The sequence below is a fragment of the Panthera leo genome, chromosome B4 (genome assembly GCF_018350215.1).
Source record: "Panthera leo isolate Ple1 chromosome B4, P.leo_Ple1_pat1.1, whole genome shotgun sequence".
Classification (NCBI taxonomy): Eukaryota; Metazoa; Chordata; class Mammalia; order Carnivora; family Felidae; genus Panthera; species Panthera leo.
Window position 1 is genome coordinate 117183328 of NC_056685.1, and position 21496 is coordinate 117204823.

Here is a 21496-nt window from a genome sequence, read left to right on the forward strand (position 1 = left end):
ATAAAAGACAAATACTTCTCAATATCCTAAGACATTCAAAACCCTCATGCAATTCTCTTTTCCTTTGAGGAAATAAGTAACAGTGTAGATTATAAATTTGAAGTTGGTTGCACTTAAAAAATAAATTAGTATTTCTACCTGTTGGTCATTATATATTTTTCTCCTTTATTTCATTTTTCCTATTTTCTTCTCATATGCTCTTTCCTCTACTTTTGTATCTCTTCCCCACCATATTTGTTTCTTAATTCCTATTCTTTCTCTTTTTCTCGTTCTTTCCTTTTCTTCCATAGTTTTCATACCTACTTTCTTTTTTTCCTATATATTTTCTATTCTCTTGTTCTGAATTCATTCTCTCTTGTTGTAGTGAAAAGATTTATTGCCCCCTGATATGAGTTATTAAATTATAAAGCCAAGTATTAAAGTGAAGAGATTGATAAATGCTTTTAACACTTGGCATATTTGGCAAGAAATTGTTTATTAGAAAAAGATAACGAAATGGTGCTCCTCTCATTGTTAAGGGGATTCATTTCTGGATTTAGAAAATAGTTCTATCCCCTGGGTAACCTTTAGCTGCCTAGTCATATTCATATATAATACATATCACTGCATTGGAAAAGAAATGAGACTTTTTTTCTCTGAAGCTTAAGAAATTGAGAACATTTTTCTGAATAATTGAGCAATTGGCAGCAATAAAGTGGTGTGTTTTTATTCCTTACTAAAGAAAAGAAACAACCTAAAAAGTAATAGCCAAATCTTATTGTTTTGTGCTGCATTAATTGTAGAAAAAGATATTGTGTTATGTTTGTTGTGCATAATTGTAAAAAAAAAAGTACTATGTTTGAAATCATTTAAGACCAGTTCTAAACCATTTAAAAAGCTATTGCTATTAGCAGCTGCCAGTTGACTGACAATTAGAGGTTCCTTAGCTGAACTTGCACCATGTAAACAGTTTCTATTCTGTATTATACTACCCTCCAGAAGAAGCCTAGTGGGTAAAGAGACTGCTGTCACATATAAAACTTGCTATGAGACCTTTTGCTGTGGAATCATGGGAAATAGTTTGATAAATAATGGGGATCCCAAAAGTCCTCTTTCCTCTATCTTTCTTCAGTGGGGGAAGGGCCCAGTTGTAGGAATTTCAGTTTCCAGTTGAGATCAGAAGCTGTTCAGAAGTCTAAGCAAACACCTATCCCCTCAACATCTGACTCTGGCCAGATGGTGCTGGGATCAACTCAAATATTGATAGTTTGTAAGCTTTCACCCATGAGATTTCAAGAGGAGTTGAACTTTGGGGTTAATTCTAGGCAAATAAAAATATTATGTGAAGAGTACGTGTGGGTAATCAGTAGACTATCTGCTCTGTGGAAGCAAGGACCGGTTAGATTTTGTTGTCATTCAACAGTGCCTGACACATAATGGGCATGCTATAAAATACTTTTTTGCTGATAGAGATATTCCAGTTGAAGACAAATAGCAGCAGCCATTGAGATGAAAGGGTTGGGGACATGGACGTGAGTTCCTTTGCTTTGAATTTTGAAGTTATTGGATAGCTTATTTGCTAGAATGTTTCTCCAGGCCTCAGTGATTCATATATATGTTAAGTTAATTTTTTTCAAGGAAGGTAATTGGTTGGATTTTCACTTTTCCATGCTTAAAGACATTCAAAACCTAGGTTTTGGGTACCAAGCAGCATCTAAAAGTCCCCCTGGTGGCACTTTTAAGTTCTCATAAAATCATGAAGCTTATGCTAGGCAGATTGTTTCATTTATGCCAAATAATAGAGGATCCTAGCATGACAAAATCAATTGCTCTTTTACATAACGTCTCCTACATTAAATTTGGCTACATTTTATTTTTAGGTTGTTAACTTGATAAAACATGTTCTAAATCAAAAAATGTTTTTACCATTGGTAGGTTCTGCCTCTCCTTGCATTGTATCAGTATTTTGTTTCTGGAATTTGCCAAGACCTAGTCAGAAATCTAGAAGCAAGGATCCTCAAGGTATGTCACAAACTTTTAAGATATTTGATATCCTTGAACTATAAAATATTTTCATAAATGAATTTGGTTCTAATAGTCATAATAATAAGCTGATAATAATATGGTGTACTGACATAAAAAAAAAACCCTGCCCGTTATTATAATAAAGTATGAGAGAGAGCTAATTAGAATGGTTAGATCGTTTTATGCTTGGACCACGGTAAGGTGAGGAAGAGCTACACACAGGAAAAAGGCTCACCCAACATCAGTCAGCCTGGAAATCACCACTTCTGAAATGTTGGTCTCTGGGTGGAGACTAATGAGTCAGTTTTCTGAAGTTTCTGTGAACTTCTTGCCAAGGATCTTTATGTATATCATGATATGTGAGAAGTTTTCATTGCATAGGCAATTGACATGACAAAACACACAGATGCTGAATTATAACTAATTCTGTAACCTAGAAGTCAGGAGAGGCTCTCTGCCCTCAAGAGTCATATGCAGTTGGCTCCAACCCCATGTGGAGTGGGTACTTCAAGCACCTCATTTTCTCTGCCCATTTTCCTACTTAGCTGTGGTCATAGTCCACTTCTGCTGAATCCATTTTGTACATGGATCACCTCAACATCCAGCAGATTTGCTCCCTGTTCTGCACCTCCTCATCTTGACTATGGAATTCAGCCCTAATTCCCATTTTACACACACACACACACACACACACACACACACACACACACACACTCACTCACTTACACACAGACATACACAACACAGTCACCCAAGGCCTGTCTTTTTGCATTGGACTTAGTAAAAATTTGGAACACAGGAAAACTTAAGTTGAGGCAAAAACAAACAATTTAAAATAGAATGTTTGGCATGTCTGAGTTTAAAATATTTCTTAGCCAACATCTCATGCTTTCGCCTCTCATCCCATGGCTTAATCAGATGTGTGCTGGTAAATGTTTCACGCCTCACTCTAAAAAAAAGCCCTGATTTGTAGCATTTTCAGTTTCCATGGTACAAATATTCCCCCTACGGCTGACTTCAGCCTACCAAGAGGACATTCCTGAATGTGGAATTGAGACAAGATGTGCACAATTTCCTCTTGTCCTTGGGAGTAAGTGGGCTCCAACACACCACTGGCTTACCCCTCCTTGTCCCTTTTTGGAAATACCTTCTTCCCTTCTTCCACAAAGCTTTCTCATTTTATAATGAGAGAAAATTAGACTTCCCTTTGAGCTCTTCTCTCTATCTGGATCCTGTCTCTGGGCTGTGTTTTCAGACCCAAATAGTCCATTGCATTCTATTTCTAAATAAAGACAATACCTTCCCTAAGAGGAATTCTGGTGCTAACTATTAAGAGACTATATTTTAACTCAGGAATAAATGATTTTTTATCAGCATGAAAATTTCTGGATCACTCTTTCTGACTTAGTGAACTCTTAAGAGTTCTCCTGCTTTTGATTTCCAGTGACACTTTTTTTAAAAGCTGCATATAACTTTTCTCTCTCTGTCTTTTCAAGACAGTGCTCTATTCAAAATTGCAAAATTCTTGAGGTTAGGGCCTGTATCACATTCATCTTTTAGTTTCCTATTGTATATTGAGAAATAAATTCATATATTGATATTCAGTAATTAATTGTTGAATTGAAATTAAAATCTATAGACATTTATCAAGGGCCTACTGTCCATACTTTTTAGTGTTTAGTGGGAACTCACCTAGAAGATACTTGGTAAACATTTATTGCTTTACCTCTGAAACAACACTTATTGAGTATCTCCTATATAAAAGCACTATGTTAGTAGCTAATTAAAGAAATGCAACCCATGGTTCTTGCTTATAAGGAAGTGAGAGACAGGATGTATACACAAAACAATATCATGTGCATCTGCCCCTTGACTGTTTCCAAATGAATATGATGAGCACTGTCTTCTGCAAAGTTTGAAAGAGGGAAAATGGCTTTGGGTCTCTTGATTTTACTAAGTAGGTAAGATTTGGTGAAGAAAGCAGAAGTAACTCAGCGGGAGAGGGGAAGAAGGGAACATTCTGGGCAGACAACAATGTGAAAGATACGGAGATGAGACAGCATCGACTCTAAGCGTGCAGTGGTGGTTGAGTGAAGCCAGAGAGGAGGTTTTGAGTAGGGAGAAGGTTGTATGAGACTCCCAGAGGTGCATGTTGTGGTCCATGATGTCCATGAAGGGGGCCCAGTCCTGACTTCCAAACTGAAGCATAATGTGGAGGCTGAACAGTGAGAGAAATGAGGAGATTATGAAATCAGAACTAGGTAACAGTTTTATTCTGGTCTGTCATTTAGAGGCAAGAGAAGCATGGAAGGGTTGCAGTGACCATTAGTAACGTGTCAGAAGGAGATCCGGAGAGGCACTGAAAGATAGAATCTGGACCTAAGTTTTTGATTAGCTCAGTTTGTGTTTTATTGGATTGTTAGCACTTGGAAACTTTTTGTACTAGAGTAGCTTCAAAGCCAGTGAAGAACTGTGGACTGTAGTCTGCAGCCCTGGGTGGAGAGGTGGAATGAATTGCAGAATCTTGATCAAAAGAAGGACATGATCAGATGTATCTGGTAACAGTGTCAGGAGCAGAGCAAGATGGAATGGTGTCTTGGTGGCATAGTAGAACAATAAACCTGACTAGGGTTTTGACAGAAACAATGAAAAAGGGCAACTATTGCATCATAGAGAGGAAGAAATGACAGCCTGTTTGAGTAGAGTTGGCCTGACCTTTCTGAAGTAAACTGGGGTCAGTGAGTGGGAAGAGGGAAAAGTCATAGTCAGGAAATAGCAAACAATACTTTCTGACAAGTCAAACAGCAATAGATCAAGCTGTTCAGTTTCGGTTGTGCACTAGTGTCTTTCAGGGAAAGCTTTAAGACCTCTTTATGATCAGCCAGTCTGGCTTCACTTTAGAACTGCCAACATTTTGAAAGATTTATTACTCTCAACACATCCAGCATTCACGGGACGGGTACTGATAGTTCTGTATTTGTGCGAGTGAAGGGTTGATTTAAGGGTAGTTCTTTCTTCCATCTGGCTTGTTTATGTTCACACCATTGGCCATTTCTGAAAATACATGTTCATTATTATTGCCATTGCTTTTTCAAATGGCCAGATTGGTATGATGAACTGAAACCAGAGGTAGGCTTCGCAGTTACAGGTAGTTCATGTTACAGCCTTCTCACAGCCAAGACCAGAAGAGACTAACCTTGCACAGCATTTCCTGCAAGGGGTAAGAAAAAAAATGTTCATCTGGAAGTCTAAAAGAGCTCATATGACTCCCTAATGCCTACTTTGATATTATATGGTACTGGGGAGTTTAGAGCCCAAGGTATCTTAGGCAAGAACCAAAGTATGCAACTTGATAGACAAGCAGTTTTCTCTTCTCCATTGAAAATATTCTCCCAAACCTTTTATGTTTTATTCAGGTTATTGTCACATCTTATTTACCCCGAACTTACCTTCTTTTTATTTCTTTAAAATTTATATAGGTTTGAGATTCCTAGGGTGGTGCTTAGTGGAAAAGAGATAACAAGTATATGTGTATGTATGTGTATTATATGCATATGAGCTTCATCCAATTTTTTCTTTCATTCCCTGCTTGCACAATTTACTCTTCTCTATTCTCAACAATCACTGGAGTTTGCAAGATGTAAGTCAGGTTAGGGCCATGCCCTGTTCAAAATGCTCTAATAATTTCTTATCACACCGAGAATAAAATTCCAGGTTCCTACTCTGGTCTGCAGGCCACCATTCATAACTACCTCCTAACCCTCTTCCCCTCTCTCCCTAAACTCCTGCCACAAGGCTCTTCCTTGAGCACCCCAGGACTCCCAGACTGCTCCTATGGCCACATGACTTTTGTGCTTGAGTTTCTTCAACAGATTTTCCACATGTCTCTCTCTCTCACATCATTCCCCAATTTTTTCTTGTATGTCTTCTCAGAGAAGTCCTCCTTGACTGGAATGTTGAGAGTAGCATTTTGTCATTACCCTCCATCCCTTATAATACTGTGTAGATCTTCATGTATCATTTAAACTTAGCTAAATACACATCCAGAAGGAACATAACATCCAAGAGGGCTTGGTACATAAGAGGTGCCCAATAAACATGTTGAACGATTGAATGACTTTGTTCAGGAAATTTCTTCCCATAATTTCCTGATTGAAAGTCTTGCTGGATAATATTCAAATTGAACCACACACAATGCATAGTCACCAATTGATTAATTTTAAGGATATGTCTTTAAAATTGACAGTGTCCATTAATCATGGGGACAAAGCAAATAGTTGTCTCTACATTGATCCATTGTAGAGTTCATCTCCTGGTTTGTTTCACTTTGCTCAGAGTATTAAAGAACATCAGGAGTGTTTTTGTTTTGTTTTTCTTTTAAGCCATAGTTCACTATGGGAGCAAAAAATAACTTTAGTTATTTTTTTAACCCTTCTATGCCTGCTATGTTTTGTGTTTGCCTCTGATGAAGTAAGCCACATCTGATAAATGTCCATCGCTTTGAACAATTGCCTGCTGTTGTTTATCAGCTTCTTGGTCTATTGCACATGTAAACTAGCTTATACAGAAACACATACATCTCCATCCACTGTGTTTACCAAGCATTAGTTTAGACGGCATTGCCAGTATTAAGCAGAAATTTTGGAACTCAGAAAGTTGATGACTTTTCTCTAAAATTGTTATTTTGTAAGTAACACAAATCATTTACTTTAAAATCTCATTTCTTTTTCTTTCCTTTAAAGATAGAAGTCCTTACAGATTTAGGATTTTTTTCTGAAGCCTTTTATGAGATATCCCAGATTTTTTATGGAAAAAACATGCCTTCCTCAATACCTGCAGGCTGTAAAGCTACTGGAAAAGTGAAGGTAAATCTGCTGTTTGATTCAAAGCCATTTCTTTACCTCTTGAAGGCTACATTCCTAAAATTTAGGGAATACTTCTACAAAAGTGTATTTACAAGTCTCTGGTACTGCAAACCTCTTTGTTAAGCCTGGTTATAGCTAACAGCAGGCTTTTACAAGTTTTCATTTGTCTGGAATGGAAGGGTGTCATGTGGGGGAGTATGGTATTGGAGTCGATTTTTACAATGGAATTCTGTCTGTATGTTATGGACAGTCTCAGTAGACACATTTATCAGCCACTACCTCTTAGATTTTGGCGTCTAATCTTACAATTTCTGGCTAATGTTGTTAGTCAGAACAGTCTCTCCTCATGTTTTATTTGGATATTTTTTTGATTTATATATTGTATACCAAAGTGTTAAGCATGTTTTGTTCAAATTGTGTTTGTAAATTAGATAATTGAAACATCCTTGAAAATGAATACTGGCATTTATATTTAAATCAGAGTGAACCATTTTTCCCACTATTTTGGGTTTCATGGGAATCACTGAGTGATCTTGCAGCAGCTTGGACCCTTGTGATCCAGCAATAAAGGAAATAGGAGGTAATAAGTCAGTTTCCTGGGGGAGATTGTATGCGTGAGGAGTGAGACTGGCAGACACAGTACATACTGGTGACATTCAAATTTGGAAGAACTAAAAGAAGCTGGGAAATAGGCTGTAAGTCTTGAAAATTACTTGTAGCAACTGAAATTAAATATACGTACAATGCATTCATTACTTCAGTGTATTCCCCTAAAATGTCACTGCTTATTTCTCAATATGACTGCTATAGCATTATAATTTGTTGTTCTAGGGCAAGTGTGAGGTTATCTCCTAAGAGAGACATTCAGTAGGCAATACGATACATCTGTGTGTGTATGTATATACATCTCTATCTCTATCTATCTTATCTATCTATCTATCTATCTATCTATGTGTCTAGACAAAGACGAATCAGTCGGTGTTTTTGCTCATTGTCTTGGCATGAACTAACTCATCTTCTTACCTGGGTTAAATTGACAATATTTTCTTGCTTGCTTCTCAGCCAGCAGCCTTTCCTGATGTAAATGGTTTGCATTTTGTTATTAAAATTATATTTTAATTTATTTAAAAATATTTTTTGAGTGCCTACTGAATACAGGCACTACTTTAGTCATGGGGATAGACCAGTAAAAAGATAAATGGAGATGTTGCCTTTTTGGAAGCATGTTACTATTGGACAGTCCAGTGAAGAAGATGAACAATAAACATATTAAGCACATAAAGATATGTCAGGTGATGATGTACCATGAGGGACACCCAAGCTGAGTTGAGGGGACAGAGAGTGATTAGGGCAGTGGATGGCTATTTTATTCAAGGTGGTTTGGGAAGTCTCTCTAATAAGGGAGTTTTGAGGGTGAAAGATTCGAGGGAGGGATAGGAATAGGAGGAAGTACAAGGGCATAGGCCCTGACAGAGATACCTGCAAGATGTGGTTGAGGAAAACCAAGGAGGCAAAATGGAGCTGGTAAAAGAGAGAACAGTAGTAGATGGCGGGACTCAGGAACTACAGGCATATAAGACATCTTAGGGCTTGGTGAGGACTGGCGTTTACTCTAAATAAGATGAGAAGCCTTATAGAGTTTGGAGCAGAGGAATGACAGGATAAGAATTACTTTCCAAAGGACCACTTTGCCTGCCGTTTGGAGAAAAAAACTGCAGTTGGGCATGGGTATAAATAGGGAAACCAGTTAGAAGGCCTTTGCAAATAACATGAGTGAGACATGACAATGGTTGGGGTACTAGTGGTGGAAGGAATGAAAAGTGGTCTCCTTAGTAGAGGTGGATCCTGGTAAATTTGGGAGCATTAACATAGAAATTTAAAATCATGAGACTGGATGAAATCAGGTAGGGCAGAGAAAGAGAAATAGAAGTCAGAGGACTAAACGTTGGAGTCATCCACATTTCAAGGTCAGAAAGATAAGGAAAGAAAAACTAGCTGGGTAGAAAGAGAAACAAAAGAGACTTTTTAACGTTCATTGCCTTCACCAAAACAAACAGTATGAAACTCATCTTTATAGGTAAATTCCAACTTCATTTTTATTATCTGGTTTTCATGAGAGAAAAGTATGGGTGAATTGTCTTTCAATAGATTGTGACTTTAAATTTTGTATTCTCCAAGTTAATTTGAAGCTTTCCAGCTTCAATTGGGAACTTAAAAAGTGTAATTAAAAGAGGAAATGCGTTCAGGGTTTATAATTAAAATAGGTGCCAATGTTATTAGGCTGCAGGCTAGTTATTTAAAGAAAGGATTAATTAATTAGATTTTAGTTGTAAAAGAAGTAACTGAAAAAGTCTTACAGATTACTACGGGACTTTTCACAGACTAAAAAAAATTCTATCTTTTAACATGATACTCATATTGGGATTCTGCTCTTATCACCAAATCTAAGTCCATCATCAGCTTTCTTCCCATTATATCAACAAAGGTCTTCCCTTGGATTCACGTATTCACTTTTCAGTGTATTAGAGAAGATAAAAAATACCGTCAAAAAAGGGAAAAATTGTTAACAGTTACCAGCACTTTATTCCAGTAAGAGCTATCTGTGATGTCTTGGTTTAGGGGTCCCTCAAATCCCTTAGATTCTAGGACAAGGATTTGGGAGCAAGTAGTATCTTTGGGAAGTGATATCAGGGAGAATGGTGAGTGTGTGGTAAGTTACATAGGGAAGGGAGGAGAACTATTGCAGAGAGTATTAATGAGTCACTGCGTGGACAATCAGGCCCTCAGAGACCAGGGAAAACAATCTTGCGCTCATTGGATTGGGTTACTCCCTGTACTTCCAGCCTCTCCTGAATACTCCTGTGGCCACAGAATGCCCTCAAGCAAAGGCATACAGGTGTTTGAAGTAGGATACTGTCCATCAGTGAGTAACCTATCCACAGAAGCTTCTGGTGTCTTCCAGATGACCCAGGGGATATGGGCATGGCATCAGTACTGGCATCTTTGAAAAAGGGCCTCTGTACCAAGAGGAATGCATTCTGCACAATGATACAACCATCTCCTGTGGCAAATAAATGGAATGTTTCCTAATGTGGCATTATATTTAGAGCCAAACATATTGACAGGTCATTCACAGTAAAGGAAAAGAACCACAAAAAGAGTTATTCTAAAGAGTAATATGATTTTACCTCAAACTGGCAAAGATTTTTCTAAATGCTAATACTCACTCTAATACTCTTATGACCCAGCAATTCTGTTCCCAGGAATCTATCCAAAGGGGATAGTGAGAAATACAGACAAAATAGTCACGCGTGTTATTTAAACTAGGGCTGAATGGTGAGATGGGGGTGGGAATGTGTCCCCCTGATGTCTAACAAAAGGAAAGGAGTTATTATGATGCATTCGTAGTGTAGAACATTACTTAGTTATTAGACTGAGGTTTACAAATGACTTAATGACATGGAAAAATAATTATGATGCAATGTTTAATGAAAAGGAATACAAATACATATATATAATTTTTTTTATTTAAAAAAAATTTTTTAATGTTTATTTATTTTTGAGACAGAGACAGAGCATGAGCAGGGGAGGGGCAGAGAGAGAGACACACACAGAATCTGAAACGGGCTCCAGGCTCTGAGCTGTCAGCACAGAGCCCGACGCGGGGCTCGAACTCACGGACCGTGAGATCATGACCTGAGCCAAAGTCGGACGCTTAACCGACTGAGCCACCCAGGCGCCCCAATATAATTTTAAAATACATCAAAAAAATTGGTAGTAAAGACACCAAAATATTAACATTGACAAACTAAAAGAAGTTGACTTATGTGTGACTTTTTTACTTGCTTCTTTATTCTATACTCATCTCTCTGACTAGAACATGTATTGCTTTTATAATAAAAATTACATTTAAAATACTTTTAGAACACATTAACAGTTTAATTTAAAAAAAACAATACTTTTGTGTCTAACGTTAGTGCTTTATATATTGACAGATATTTCAATCATTTGACTCAGGAAAACCTCTTACTAGTAAAGAAAATTTACAGGTAAGGATAACAATATTTTATAAATGTTGGATACTTCATAAGGATAATTTTGAGTCATTTCAATCTATTTGGTAAGTATAACACTTGTTTTTGAAAATCTGCTATGTAATTAATATGCTTTTCTATTTCTAATAATGGGGTTGGGCCCAAGGTAGTATCGGACCCAGACTGCTCTGGCTTTCAAATTGAGCCAATATCGTTTATTGCTTGTAAGTTTTAAATTATATATGTGTATTCATTTTGTTTATATAGCCCTGTCAAGTATCTAACTTTAATGTTTATCTTGATTACCTTGGTGGGAATAGCTGACTTTGATTATAAGAAAAGGATTTTGTGTGTTTTGCTGGTAGCCCACTTATTCATTTCTGCTTTTACTCACATCCTTTCTCCAGTCTGAGACTGCCTCTCAGTCAGTGGTTTTCTTCTTTCCATTTATTGAAGCATTTTTTAAAAATTATAAAAATAAAAAATTTTTATTGAGCTATAATCGACATATAACAATGCATAAATTTAAGATGTACAACACGTTGGTCTGATACTCTTATGTCCTGCAGTATGATTCCCACCATAGTGCTGGCTAATGGAAGGTTGTCATGTGACATTTTCATAAGCAACTCCTCTAACTTCCCAGTGCTCCTTGCAAACAGAGGACTGGACTCCCCATCCCAGCACGTCTGTTCTTGTCACTAATTGAATGATTGGGGTTTAAGCTTTTGATAACCTAGTAGCATTTAAATATCTTTTTGTTTGTTTCAAGTTTTTATTTAAATTCTAGCTAGTTAACATATAGTATAATATTAGTTTCAGGAGTAGAATTTAGTGATTCATCACTTACATACCATACCTAGTGCTCATCATAAGTGCCCTCCTTAATACCCATCGCCTATATCTCCCAACCCCCTACCCCTCCAGCAACCCTCAGTTTGTTCTCTGTAGTTACAAGTCTGTTTCAAGGTTTGCCTCTCTCTTTTTTCCCTCCATGTTCATCTGTTTTGTTTCTTAAATTCCGCATATTATTGAGATCATATGGTATTTGTCTTTCTCTGACTGACTTACTTCGCTTACCATAATATGCTCTAGCTCCATCCATGTTGTGTAGCATTTAAATATCTTGAAATCATTTTTTAAAATCTCAGGAGTATTGTCAGTCTGACCACTAGAAAGTGTTAGGGCAGAAGAGTAGTAGTGCAGCCATTGGTAAGGGGGCTACAGACCCCTAAAGGGTTCACACAACCAGGTGATAGTGCAGAGAGACAGCTGCATGTAGTTTTAATTTTTTTAAGTGCTAGGAAACAACATTCTGTTTCATTAAGTAAGCTATTTTTATTAAATAATGTTGAGAGTCATTTACGCATAATTGGTTTAGTTTTGTCTTCCATAACTTTGATAGGAAATATATCCTATCCTTTTATTAAATGTAATCTTACTACTTTCCCATTAGTGTTCGTGTTATTCCACAAACTTCACTTTTAATTATGCTTCAGATGATTCATTGTTTTCCCTTAAAATTTGTTTTGATTTATAAGCAACTTGCCTGAAATGAAAGAATTGGTATCAGGAAGATATGCACACATATTCATATTTTGCTTCAGTGTTCCAAGACCTTCAAAATTTAAGAATATTTCTTCCCAGTCATAAATTCCAAGGCATCCGAAAAACACTTCCCCAAAAGGAATGTCTGCCTGATCATTTCTTTTGAAACAAAAAGAGACTGACAGTATAATGGAAAACTGATTTCTATTAGCTAATTAATTAAAACAGAACTGTTGATCTGCTGAAGACTCTTCAGATTACACTTTATATTTTCTGTGTAGAGGGAGAGAAAGGAGTAGTAAATAGCATTACTAATTACGCTTCTTTTGATCCTCAAGTGTTTGTGTGTAATTGTCAAGACTCATTAAGATGCTATTTGCTATGGAGAAAAAAGAGAAGAGAAACCTTCTCCTCTGCTCTATACCCACAACCAATCTGAAGTTTCTTCCCTAGATAGAGAATGCCAACCATGTTCCTCACACACTGTTTGTCGCACGCTCGGGCTCGGCACTGTTCCATGTCTGGCTCTTCTGCATGTATTGATTTTCAGCCTTTAGAAGATGTTAGGATGGGAGAATGAACAACAGATCTCTCCACTGCCACTATTGCCTCAGACTCTCCCAAACACTGAGGTTTTTTCTTTGTAATTCATATAAGGCAAATAGTTTCCCTCTTTTCTAGAATATATAGCCCCAGCACCTGAGATTATTAATCAACAAATATTATTAATTCAACAATTTTTAATAAGAGTCTGTTGTGTGCAAGGCACTCTTCTGGTGTTGTCAAATAAATATATTAGTCAGTCAGCAACAGACAAACTCCCAAGTCATCAGGAAGCTTGTATTTTAGGGGAAAAAAACTAATAAGAAACAAGATGTATAAGTAAACATTATACTTAAGTAAATTATATGGTAAGTTAGAAGGTGATCCATGCTAGGGAGAAAATAAACCCAGCAGCACATAAAGGGGATTGGGATCATGGGACTAGGTTAGGGAGTTGTAATTTTAAATGGGGTAATCAGGTTAGTCCTCACTGAGGAAACATTTGTGAACAGGTAAAGGTACAAGTTTAGGACATCTGGAAAAAGAGCCATCTAGGAAGAGGGTACAATGAATGCAAAGGCATTAGGGCAGGGTTGCCTAGCTTGGTGGCAGACATCTTTGTCAGTGTGACCAGAGCCGTGTGAATGATGGGGAAGCAGTAGGAAACAGCATCAGAGAGGTAATGGGGCCAGTTTGAGAAGGGCCTTATTGGGCCTTTGTAACTTTGCTTCTTCCTCTGAACAAAATGGGGAGCCACTGGAAGGTTTAGAGCGGGGCTGTGGCCTAATCTACCTGTTTTAGCTGATCTGTTGAGCCTACTGCGTGCTAACTACTGTTCCAGTGCTGTCAACCTCAGTCATATTTTAGTGTGTGTGTGTGTGTGTGTGTGTGTGTGTGTGTGGTTGTAAGGTAACTAGGAATACAGTTTTGGACATGTTGAGTTTGAGGTATCTCTTAAATATCCAAATGGACTATTTGAGTCAGAAGCTGATTTGACTTCAGAAGAGAGATTGGAGCTGGAGAGAAAATTGCAGGATTTCATCTGCATTTAGATGAAACTAAAACCATGAGTCTGTTTCAGATAATCTAAGGGGAGTGAGTAAAGAGAGGGAAAAGGACAAAGACGTGGGACACTCCAATGCTGAAAATACAGGAGGGGTGACTGGGTGGCTCAGTTGGGTTAAGCCTCTGACTCTTGATTTCGACTTAGGTCATCTCAAGGTTGTGAGATCAAGCCCCATGTTGAGCTACACGCTGACAGTGCTGAGCCTGCTTCAGATTCTCTCTCTCTCTCTCTCTCTCTCTCTCTGATCCTCCCCCCCTCTCTGCCCCTTCCCCCTCTCTCTCTCTCTCTCTCTCTGCCCCTCCGCTCTCTCTCTCGCTCTCTCTCTCTGCCTCTCTCAAAATAAATAAATGAACTTAAAAAAATATGGGAAAAGAAGAGGAACCAACAAAGACTGAAAAGGAATGACCAACAGTATAGGAAAGAAACCAAGAGAATGTGGTGACTTCTAAGAGAAGTCACTTCTCTTCTAAGCTAAGAGAAACATTTTCAAAAGAGGAAGTGATTCCGATGCCTGAGTGGCTCAGTCAGTTAAGTGTCTGACTTCAGCTCAGGTCATGATATTGTGGTTCATGAGTTCAATCCCCACATCAGGCTCTCTGCTGACAGCTCAGAGTCTAGAGCCTGCTTTGGATTCTGTGTCTCTGTCTGTCTCTAACCCTTCCCCTGCTCGCACTCTGTCTCTCTCTTCCTCTCAAAAATAAATAAACATTAAAAACAATTTTTTAAAAAGGAAATGATTAATAGTGCCATATTTTGCAGATGAATCAAGCACCATAAATCACTAAGTCAAAAACATGCATCTTTTTTTCACATTTAATAGCTCTGAAATTAGAATGCATTTTATGGTTGAGGGCATGTGACAATTTAAGTGGTATATAAGATAATGATGTCTTAGATTAAAAGTAACATGGCATATGAGGACTAAGAATGGAACACTGGTTTAAGGCAAGTGTAGGCCACTGGTGACCTTGGCCAAAGAGTTTCGGTGTAGGAGAGGAGTGGGTTTAAAAGCAAATGAAAGGAAAAAATAAATAAATAAAAGCAAATGAAAGGAGAGAAATTGGAATATTGACAATTCTTTAGATCATTGCTCTAAAGGAGAGTGAGAATTTGGACAGTAGCTGGAAAGGGTAGTCAGGGCATAAACAGTTTTTGTTTTTTAAGATGGAGGAGAAGACAGTATGGCTATGTGCTGATAAGAATGTCTGTGGCAAGAGGACATTTGTGATGTAAGAGAGAATGGCTGAGTAGACCAATGCAGAAAGGATCAGTGGCCTAAGTGGCAGGATGCTTGGGTAGGTGGGAGAAATGGAGCTATAGGGTCTATATACGCTACTTTGGCCACCTCAGTTTTCTCTGTTAAGTAGAGGAAGCGAGGTCATTAGCTGGCAGGAACATCGGGGAGGAAGGGCTAGAATTTAGAAGCAAAAAGAGCATGAAATTGGTTGTCTAGGAGAGAAGGAGTGTGAATGGACTCGGAAAATGTAGGACGATGACCAGGCAGCACTGAGGTTTGGTCAGGAACTTCAAATGGGACCACTTAGTCAGACTGCATGATTTTCTTCAACCTTCTTCCGCAGCAGGGTGCACACCTAAAGAAGGTTCAACACTGGATTTTACCAGGGCTGTGGTTGTGCCAAGGAAGTATATATACAAAGGAGAGGGCCAGGGAATTGAGGGTGTACATGGGTGAGATCTAATGACTGAGCACGGAATCTAAACTGGGTGGGTAGCATGCTTGTGTACCCATTCTCCTGCTCCTGTCCCAGTACCTCTAATTCACTCATGCTAAAGCAGAGCAGACAAGTGTGCCTGGCTGATGAACTCTTGTGGGTTCTCTGTTTTAATGAGATGTCCGCTCCCTTGCTCTCAGCACCAGGTTTACTCTCTTTCTGTGGCAGGGCTGGGCTATTGAGGCACAGATCACAAACCGGTGGGGAAAGGCAGAAGCACTCAGAACTGCTGGGGTACATCTGACAGTATACATCTCTTGCAATAGACCTGCCATGTATGGTAGGTACCTCATGTCTATAGTGTATTCCTTCATCCAACACCAAATGAGGAATGCAAAAAGGGATGAAAACTAATAATATCTGAAAACAATACTTTACTGATTTGCCTTTTTTTTGTTTCATTTTTTAAGGCACTTGATGAATTAATAAGTAAAGGATTGCCTCTAATTCTGGTTACAGTTGGCCAACCACATCTCCTAAATAAGTTTTCTTTCATTAAAGCCTACTTTTTAATAAGTGTGGCTGCAACAATAAATTGTGTCCCAGAAAATTCAATGAAAACAATCTACCATGGACTTGTTTCTGAGAAGAGTAGAGCAAACTTTCAAAACTTGAAAGGTAATCTTTTGTTTCATTTTTGACTTCTCTTTCTCCTCTTTCCCCAGCTATTCCCACTCCACTCCCAATAATCCATATGAACAATCTAGTTTACATTCTTCCATATTGTTCTCTAAGCACAATTAATGACACACATATGTGCCTATGTTAGGTATATGCATATCCATTTCTGTCCACATATATCAGTATTCATACACTTTTTCATATATATACATACAAAATAGGATTCATCATTTATTTATAAAATGATATATTTTACATTTTTCTGCATCTTATGTTTTTTATGCATAAAAGCTTCACTAAAACCACTTTAAGGCAACTGCTTTGTTTGTTCTGCTATTCTGGTTGTGCCGTGTTCTATGCTGAATATCTCATGGCTTGTTCAACCATCCCACTATTGCTGCACATTCACTTTGTTTCTAGGAATAGGGCTGAAGTGCTGCATATTCTTATCATATAGTATATATTTCTATGGGATGAGATACCCATGGATAGGATTTATAGGTCATAGGTAAGTATTTCTCAACTGTATTGGATATTGCCCTAAGATTAATTGTTTTTCACCGTTAAGTTTGGTGTTAACTGGATTCTTCATTGATGTTCTTTATCAGGTGAGGAACTGTCCTTTTTATTCATGGTTTGTTGAGTGATTTTGTCATAAAAAGGTGCTGGATTTTATTAGGTGCTTTTCCTGCATCTATTAAGATGCTTCCATGTTTTTTGGTTTTTATTCCATTGATACGGTTTACAACATTAATTGATTTTTGAGTGTTTAAGCCAACCTTGCATTCTTGGGCTATCTCGCATTTAGTCATGGTGTATAAATTCCTTTTATATGTTGTTGGATTCTGTTTGCTAGTATTTTGTTGAAGGTTTTTATATCCTTATTCATAATAAGTATGGTTCTGTAGTTTTCATTTCTTGAAGTATCTTTGTCCTGTTTGGATATCAGAGTAATATTGACTGTTTTATTTATTTATTTATTTTTTTTTTAAATTTTTTTTTCAACGTTTTTTATTTATTTTTGGGACAGAGAGAGACAGAGCATGAACGGGGGAGGGGCAGAGAGAGAGGGAGACACAGAATCAGAAACAGGCTCCAGGCTCCGAGCCATCAGCCCAGAGCCCGATGCGGGGCTCGAACTCACGGACCGCGAGATCATGACCTGGCTGAAGTCGGACGCTTAACCGACTGCGCCACCCAGGCACCCCAATATTGACTGTTTTAAAATGTAACTTTTATTATTATTCAGGTATGATGAGGTCAACAGATAAGAGGATGGTGGCCATTAAAAACAGAGTTTGTTATTCAGTTTTCCAGGAGGAGGAGCAGGTCATTATCTGGGAGGGGCCACACAGAGAATCACCAAAGTCACTCAGAGGCAGAGAGAGCAGGAGGACAATGTGGATCACACTCTTCCTAGGATCTCTCATGTTCTGAAATGCATCCCAGCGTTCTTCCATGCCAATCTCCAGGCATTTATTTTTGATCTTTGTCTCTCTCTCACTTTCTCTTTTAGGGGAGAAAACCCAGCCCCAGATCTTTCTGCTGGGTCTTTCCCAATTCTCAAGCCCTCTTTCATACTCAGCTGACCGTTTGCCCCAGAGCCCTTTAATTTAGGAGAAGAGCCAAGTAGGTAGTAGTTGGAAGAAGAAGGAAGTCAGATGTGTTCAATTCCATGCTATTTTGGACTTCCTCTTACCCCTTGACAAACTTAGTCTCCTTAGGTGGGTATTTTTTGCAGGAATTCCTAGTCAAATAATGATTTGTGGGGGTTTTCCCCCCTCTCCTCTGTAGTCTAGAGGTTCAGTTTTACTAGAGCAGGCAGAGTCTGTGATCTAAATTATCTCGGTTCCTCCTGCTCAGAATGACAGGCTTTGGATTGTGGGTTTTTGAGATACTTGAGAATTGTGGATTTTGATGTTCTAAATACTCTCACTCTCTGCTCTTAGTGTGAGGGGCTTATGCAAATCAGTAGAACTACTGACATTTCCAAGGAGATCTTATTGAAATATTATAAATATCTGGGAGACCCAAAATACCTTGGGGACCTTAAGGCGTCCTGTGATCCCAGAGGAGGAACCATTACTCTATATCAGTAGCCAATAATTTAAAGAACATCACCAAGAATCCTCAAGATCCTTTCAGAATTATCTGATTTGTTGTCAAAATCATCCTCAGCCTTTGAATATATGATATTTAAGGACCATTTGATAGAACAATGTGTTTCTAATTATCATGGTGGGTTTTTTTTAAATATGAAATTTATGGATAGTTTCCCAACTAATGATGAGTTTTATAAACTAGAATAAATATTTAAACTAACCACAGATATTCTTGGTTCTTCAAAAATTTTGTGTCTTTATAGAATTATGTTTAAAGGACGAGGGAATCTCATTTGGTCAGTTTGCAAAAATTAAAGATGACTTCACACTTAGCACAATAAAGGTAAGTTTGGAAATTTTTTCAAATCATATGAAATTGGTTACCAAAATGTCCACTATGAGGCCCTGGATAGGCTCACTTTCAGGGTTGTGTTTGCTCTTGGGAGACTGAGTAGCTTTTCTTGCATAAGCATGGATTGGGGCCAGAGACAGAGTCTACTCCTCGTGAGAAAATTAGATGCCCAGAGATTGTCAGACTTTGACTTTACAAATATGATTAAGGCACTGTGGAAAATATGATTCATTATTTGATGGGATTTGAGTATTCCATTCCCTGTTTCTCATTTCCTAATAATAATAGTGATGACAACAGCAACACAAACAGCTACCATTTATTCAGTGCTTACTACGTGACGGGCACTTTGCATGATTAATTTTTACAACTCTGGGATGTAGGTATTAATCATTTTTGAACTATGTTGTGCTGAACCGTGAGAAAATTGAGGCTTAGGCAGAAAAAAATTCCCTAATGTCATGCATCTAATGAAATGCAGATCGCGTTCTTAGCCATTATACTAAGTTGCCCTAGTAGTCCTTGTATAATGTGTACCACTCTGTACAAACAAGTTTTTAGAGACCTGTTTTTTGAAGGATTGGTTGGTCCTTTTCTCCTTTGCCATGCTGGGTTGGTATTCACTATTGATTGTCTGCTATAAAATCTCATTATCTTCACATTACCAGTTAGGTGATCATAGCGTAACTTGAAATACAGTCAACCCTCATTATTCACAGATTCAGTATTTGCTAACTAGCCTATCTGCTAAAATTTATTTGTAACTCCAAAATCAATACTCATGGCTCTTTTTTGTGGTCATTTATGAACATCACAGAGCATAGAAAAATTTCAGTTGCCCAACACACACTCATACATTCCTAGCTGTGCTGGACAAGGCAATTCTCTGACTTTTTGTTTCCACTCTCATACTGTAAATAAGAGTCCTTTCCATGGTCTATGCATCGCCATATTTTTTGCATTTTTGTGCTTTTTATTGGTGATTTCACTATTTGAAATGGCCCCTAAGTGTAGCACTGAAATGCTGTTTATTATTCCTAAGAATACTAAATTCCTAAGAAGGCTGTGATGTGCTTTGTGACTAAATGCATAATCCACGCTTATGCAATAAAAGCTTTAGTCAGGCATGAGTTTTAGAGCTAGTAGCTACGAGTTCAAGGTTAATGACTTTACAGTATATATTAAATAATGTGTCTTTAAATATAAACGCACATTAAACAAAGTTATATGTAGATGGCAAAAATATCGTGACCAGAGGCCAGCAGGAACTTATTCCTGTATTTCCTCTATGAGCAATGCTTCAGTGTTTGCTAATTTAGTGTTTGTAGCAACTTTATGGAACAGTTTAAGTACTATGAATAATGAGCGCTGGCTGAGCACACAATAGAGGGTAACTGTTGTACATGCTTACTCTTGCCATTTCTCTCCTTTTTTTTTTTTTTCTGTTGCCTTTTTCCTGTTCACTGAGCTCTCCTCTGAGGATTATGTGCAAATTTCCTATTTGGTCTTCCGTTCAAGGTTACTTTCTTAGTACATGAAAAACACATGATAAATAGGAATGAGATATTATTTGTATTATCTCTAAACTTACGTGATTGTGTGGTATTCTTTCTTTAGTCAGCTTTACTGACAGAAGCTGAGGACAGGCTAAACTTCCTTGTGTCAGAGATGGAGCATCCAGGCCAAAAGGACCTGTCCCAGTGTTCTGCTGGTGAGTTGGAGATTGTGGTAGAGGCCAGGCTTCAGCTGGCTGCAATTGCCCTGCAAAGACACCGGGCCGCATACAGGTGAGTCTCTTCAAGCACAGAGGAGAATTTCTTCCTCACCCTAATTTGTCAAATATACCTAGACTGTGTGTAAGTTTTATAAATTCCAATATTAATAGGGCATGCTTGTGTTTTATTATTCAGGGGAGTTTCATATATTATTACACTTAAAACTACAGTTCTAAACAAAGCAATTACTTTATTAAAGCATAAGCTAGGATGTTTTTTTTTAAGTTTATTTATTTATTTTGAAGAGGGGGAGGGACAGAGAGAGAGAGAGAGAGAGAGAGAGAGAAAGAGAGAGAGAGAGAGCATCCCTAGCAGGCTCTGTGCATTCAGTGCAGAGCCCAATGAGGGGCTCAAACTCACGAACCGTGAGATCATGACCTGAGCCTAAATCAAGAGTTGGATGCTCAACTAACTGTGCCATCCAGGAGCCCCTAGGATGTTTTACATCATGTAAAGAATGAACAAATTAACAGAGCTTTGCTTGTGTATTTATTTATGTTTTTATTTTTAAAACTTTAATTCCAGTAGAGTTAATATTAAAAACAAGCTCTATTATTAAAGAGTAACATTTTCTGAACTATGTTTTGCTGAACCATTTAAGAAACTGTTTTAAGTGGATAATTATTTAAATATGATACAACTGTTAGTATCAGACCTTTCATTTCACCTGTTCATTGATTCATTCATTAACCCAACCAGTATCCATTAACCACTGCATTGTTCGGCTCTTATCTAGACACTGAGGATACAGAGGGGAATGGAAATAGTTTCCGTATCCATATGCTGAAAGATATATAAACAAGTAAGTGGGATAGTAAAACCACACGGACCTATATTTTCAAAACCTTCTCAT

General features: G+C 37.8%; 1 protein-coding gene across 4 annotated transcripts in view; it reads left to right on the plus strand.

The window, feature by feature from the left end:
- CFAP54 (cilia and flagella associated protein 54) overlaps window positions 1–21496 on the plus strand; it is a 288803-nt gene that overhangs the window by 175232 nt on the left and 92075 nt on the right. For all 4 annotated transcript variants that reach the window (XM_042947439.1, XM_042947441.1, XM_042947440.1 and 1 more), the window contains 6 exons: window positions 1915–2001; window positions 6747–6869; window positions 10865–10918; window positions 16204–16411; window positions 18780–18859; window positions 20486–20655. In XM_042947439.1, coding sequence (XP_042803373.1) covers window positions 1915–2001; window positions 6747–6869; window positions 10865–10918; window positions 16204–16411; window positions 18780–18859; window positions 20486–20655 — 722 coding nt within the window. The remainder of the gene's footprint in view (window positions 1–1914; window positions 2002–6746; window positions 6870–10864; window positions 10919–16203; window positions 16412–18779; window positions 18860–20485; window positions 20656–21496) is intronic.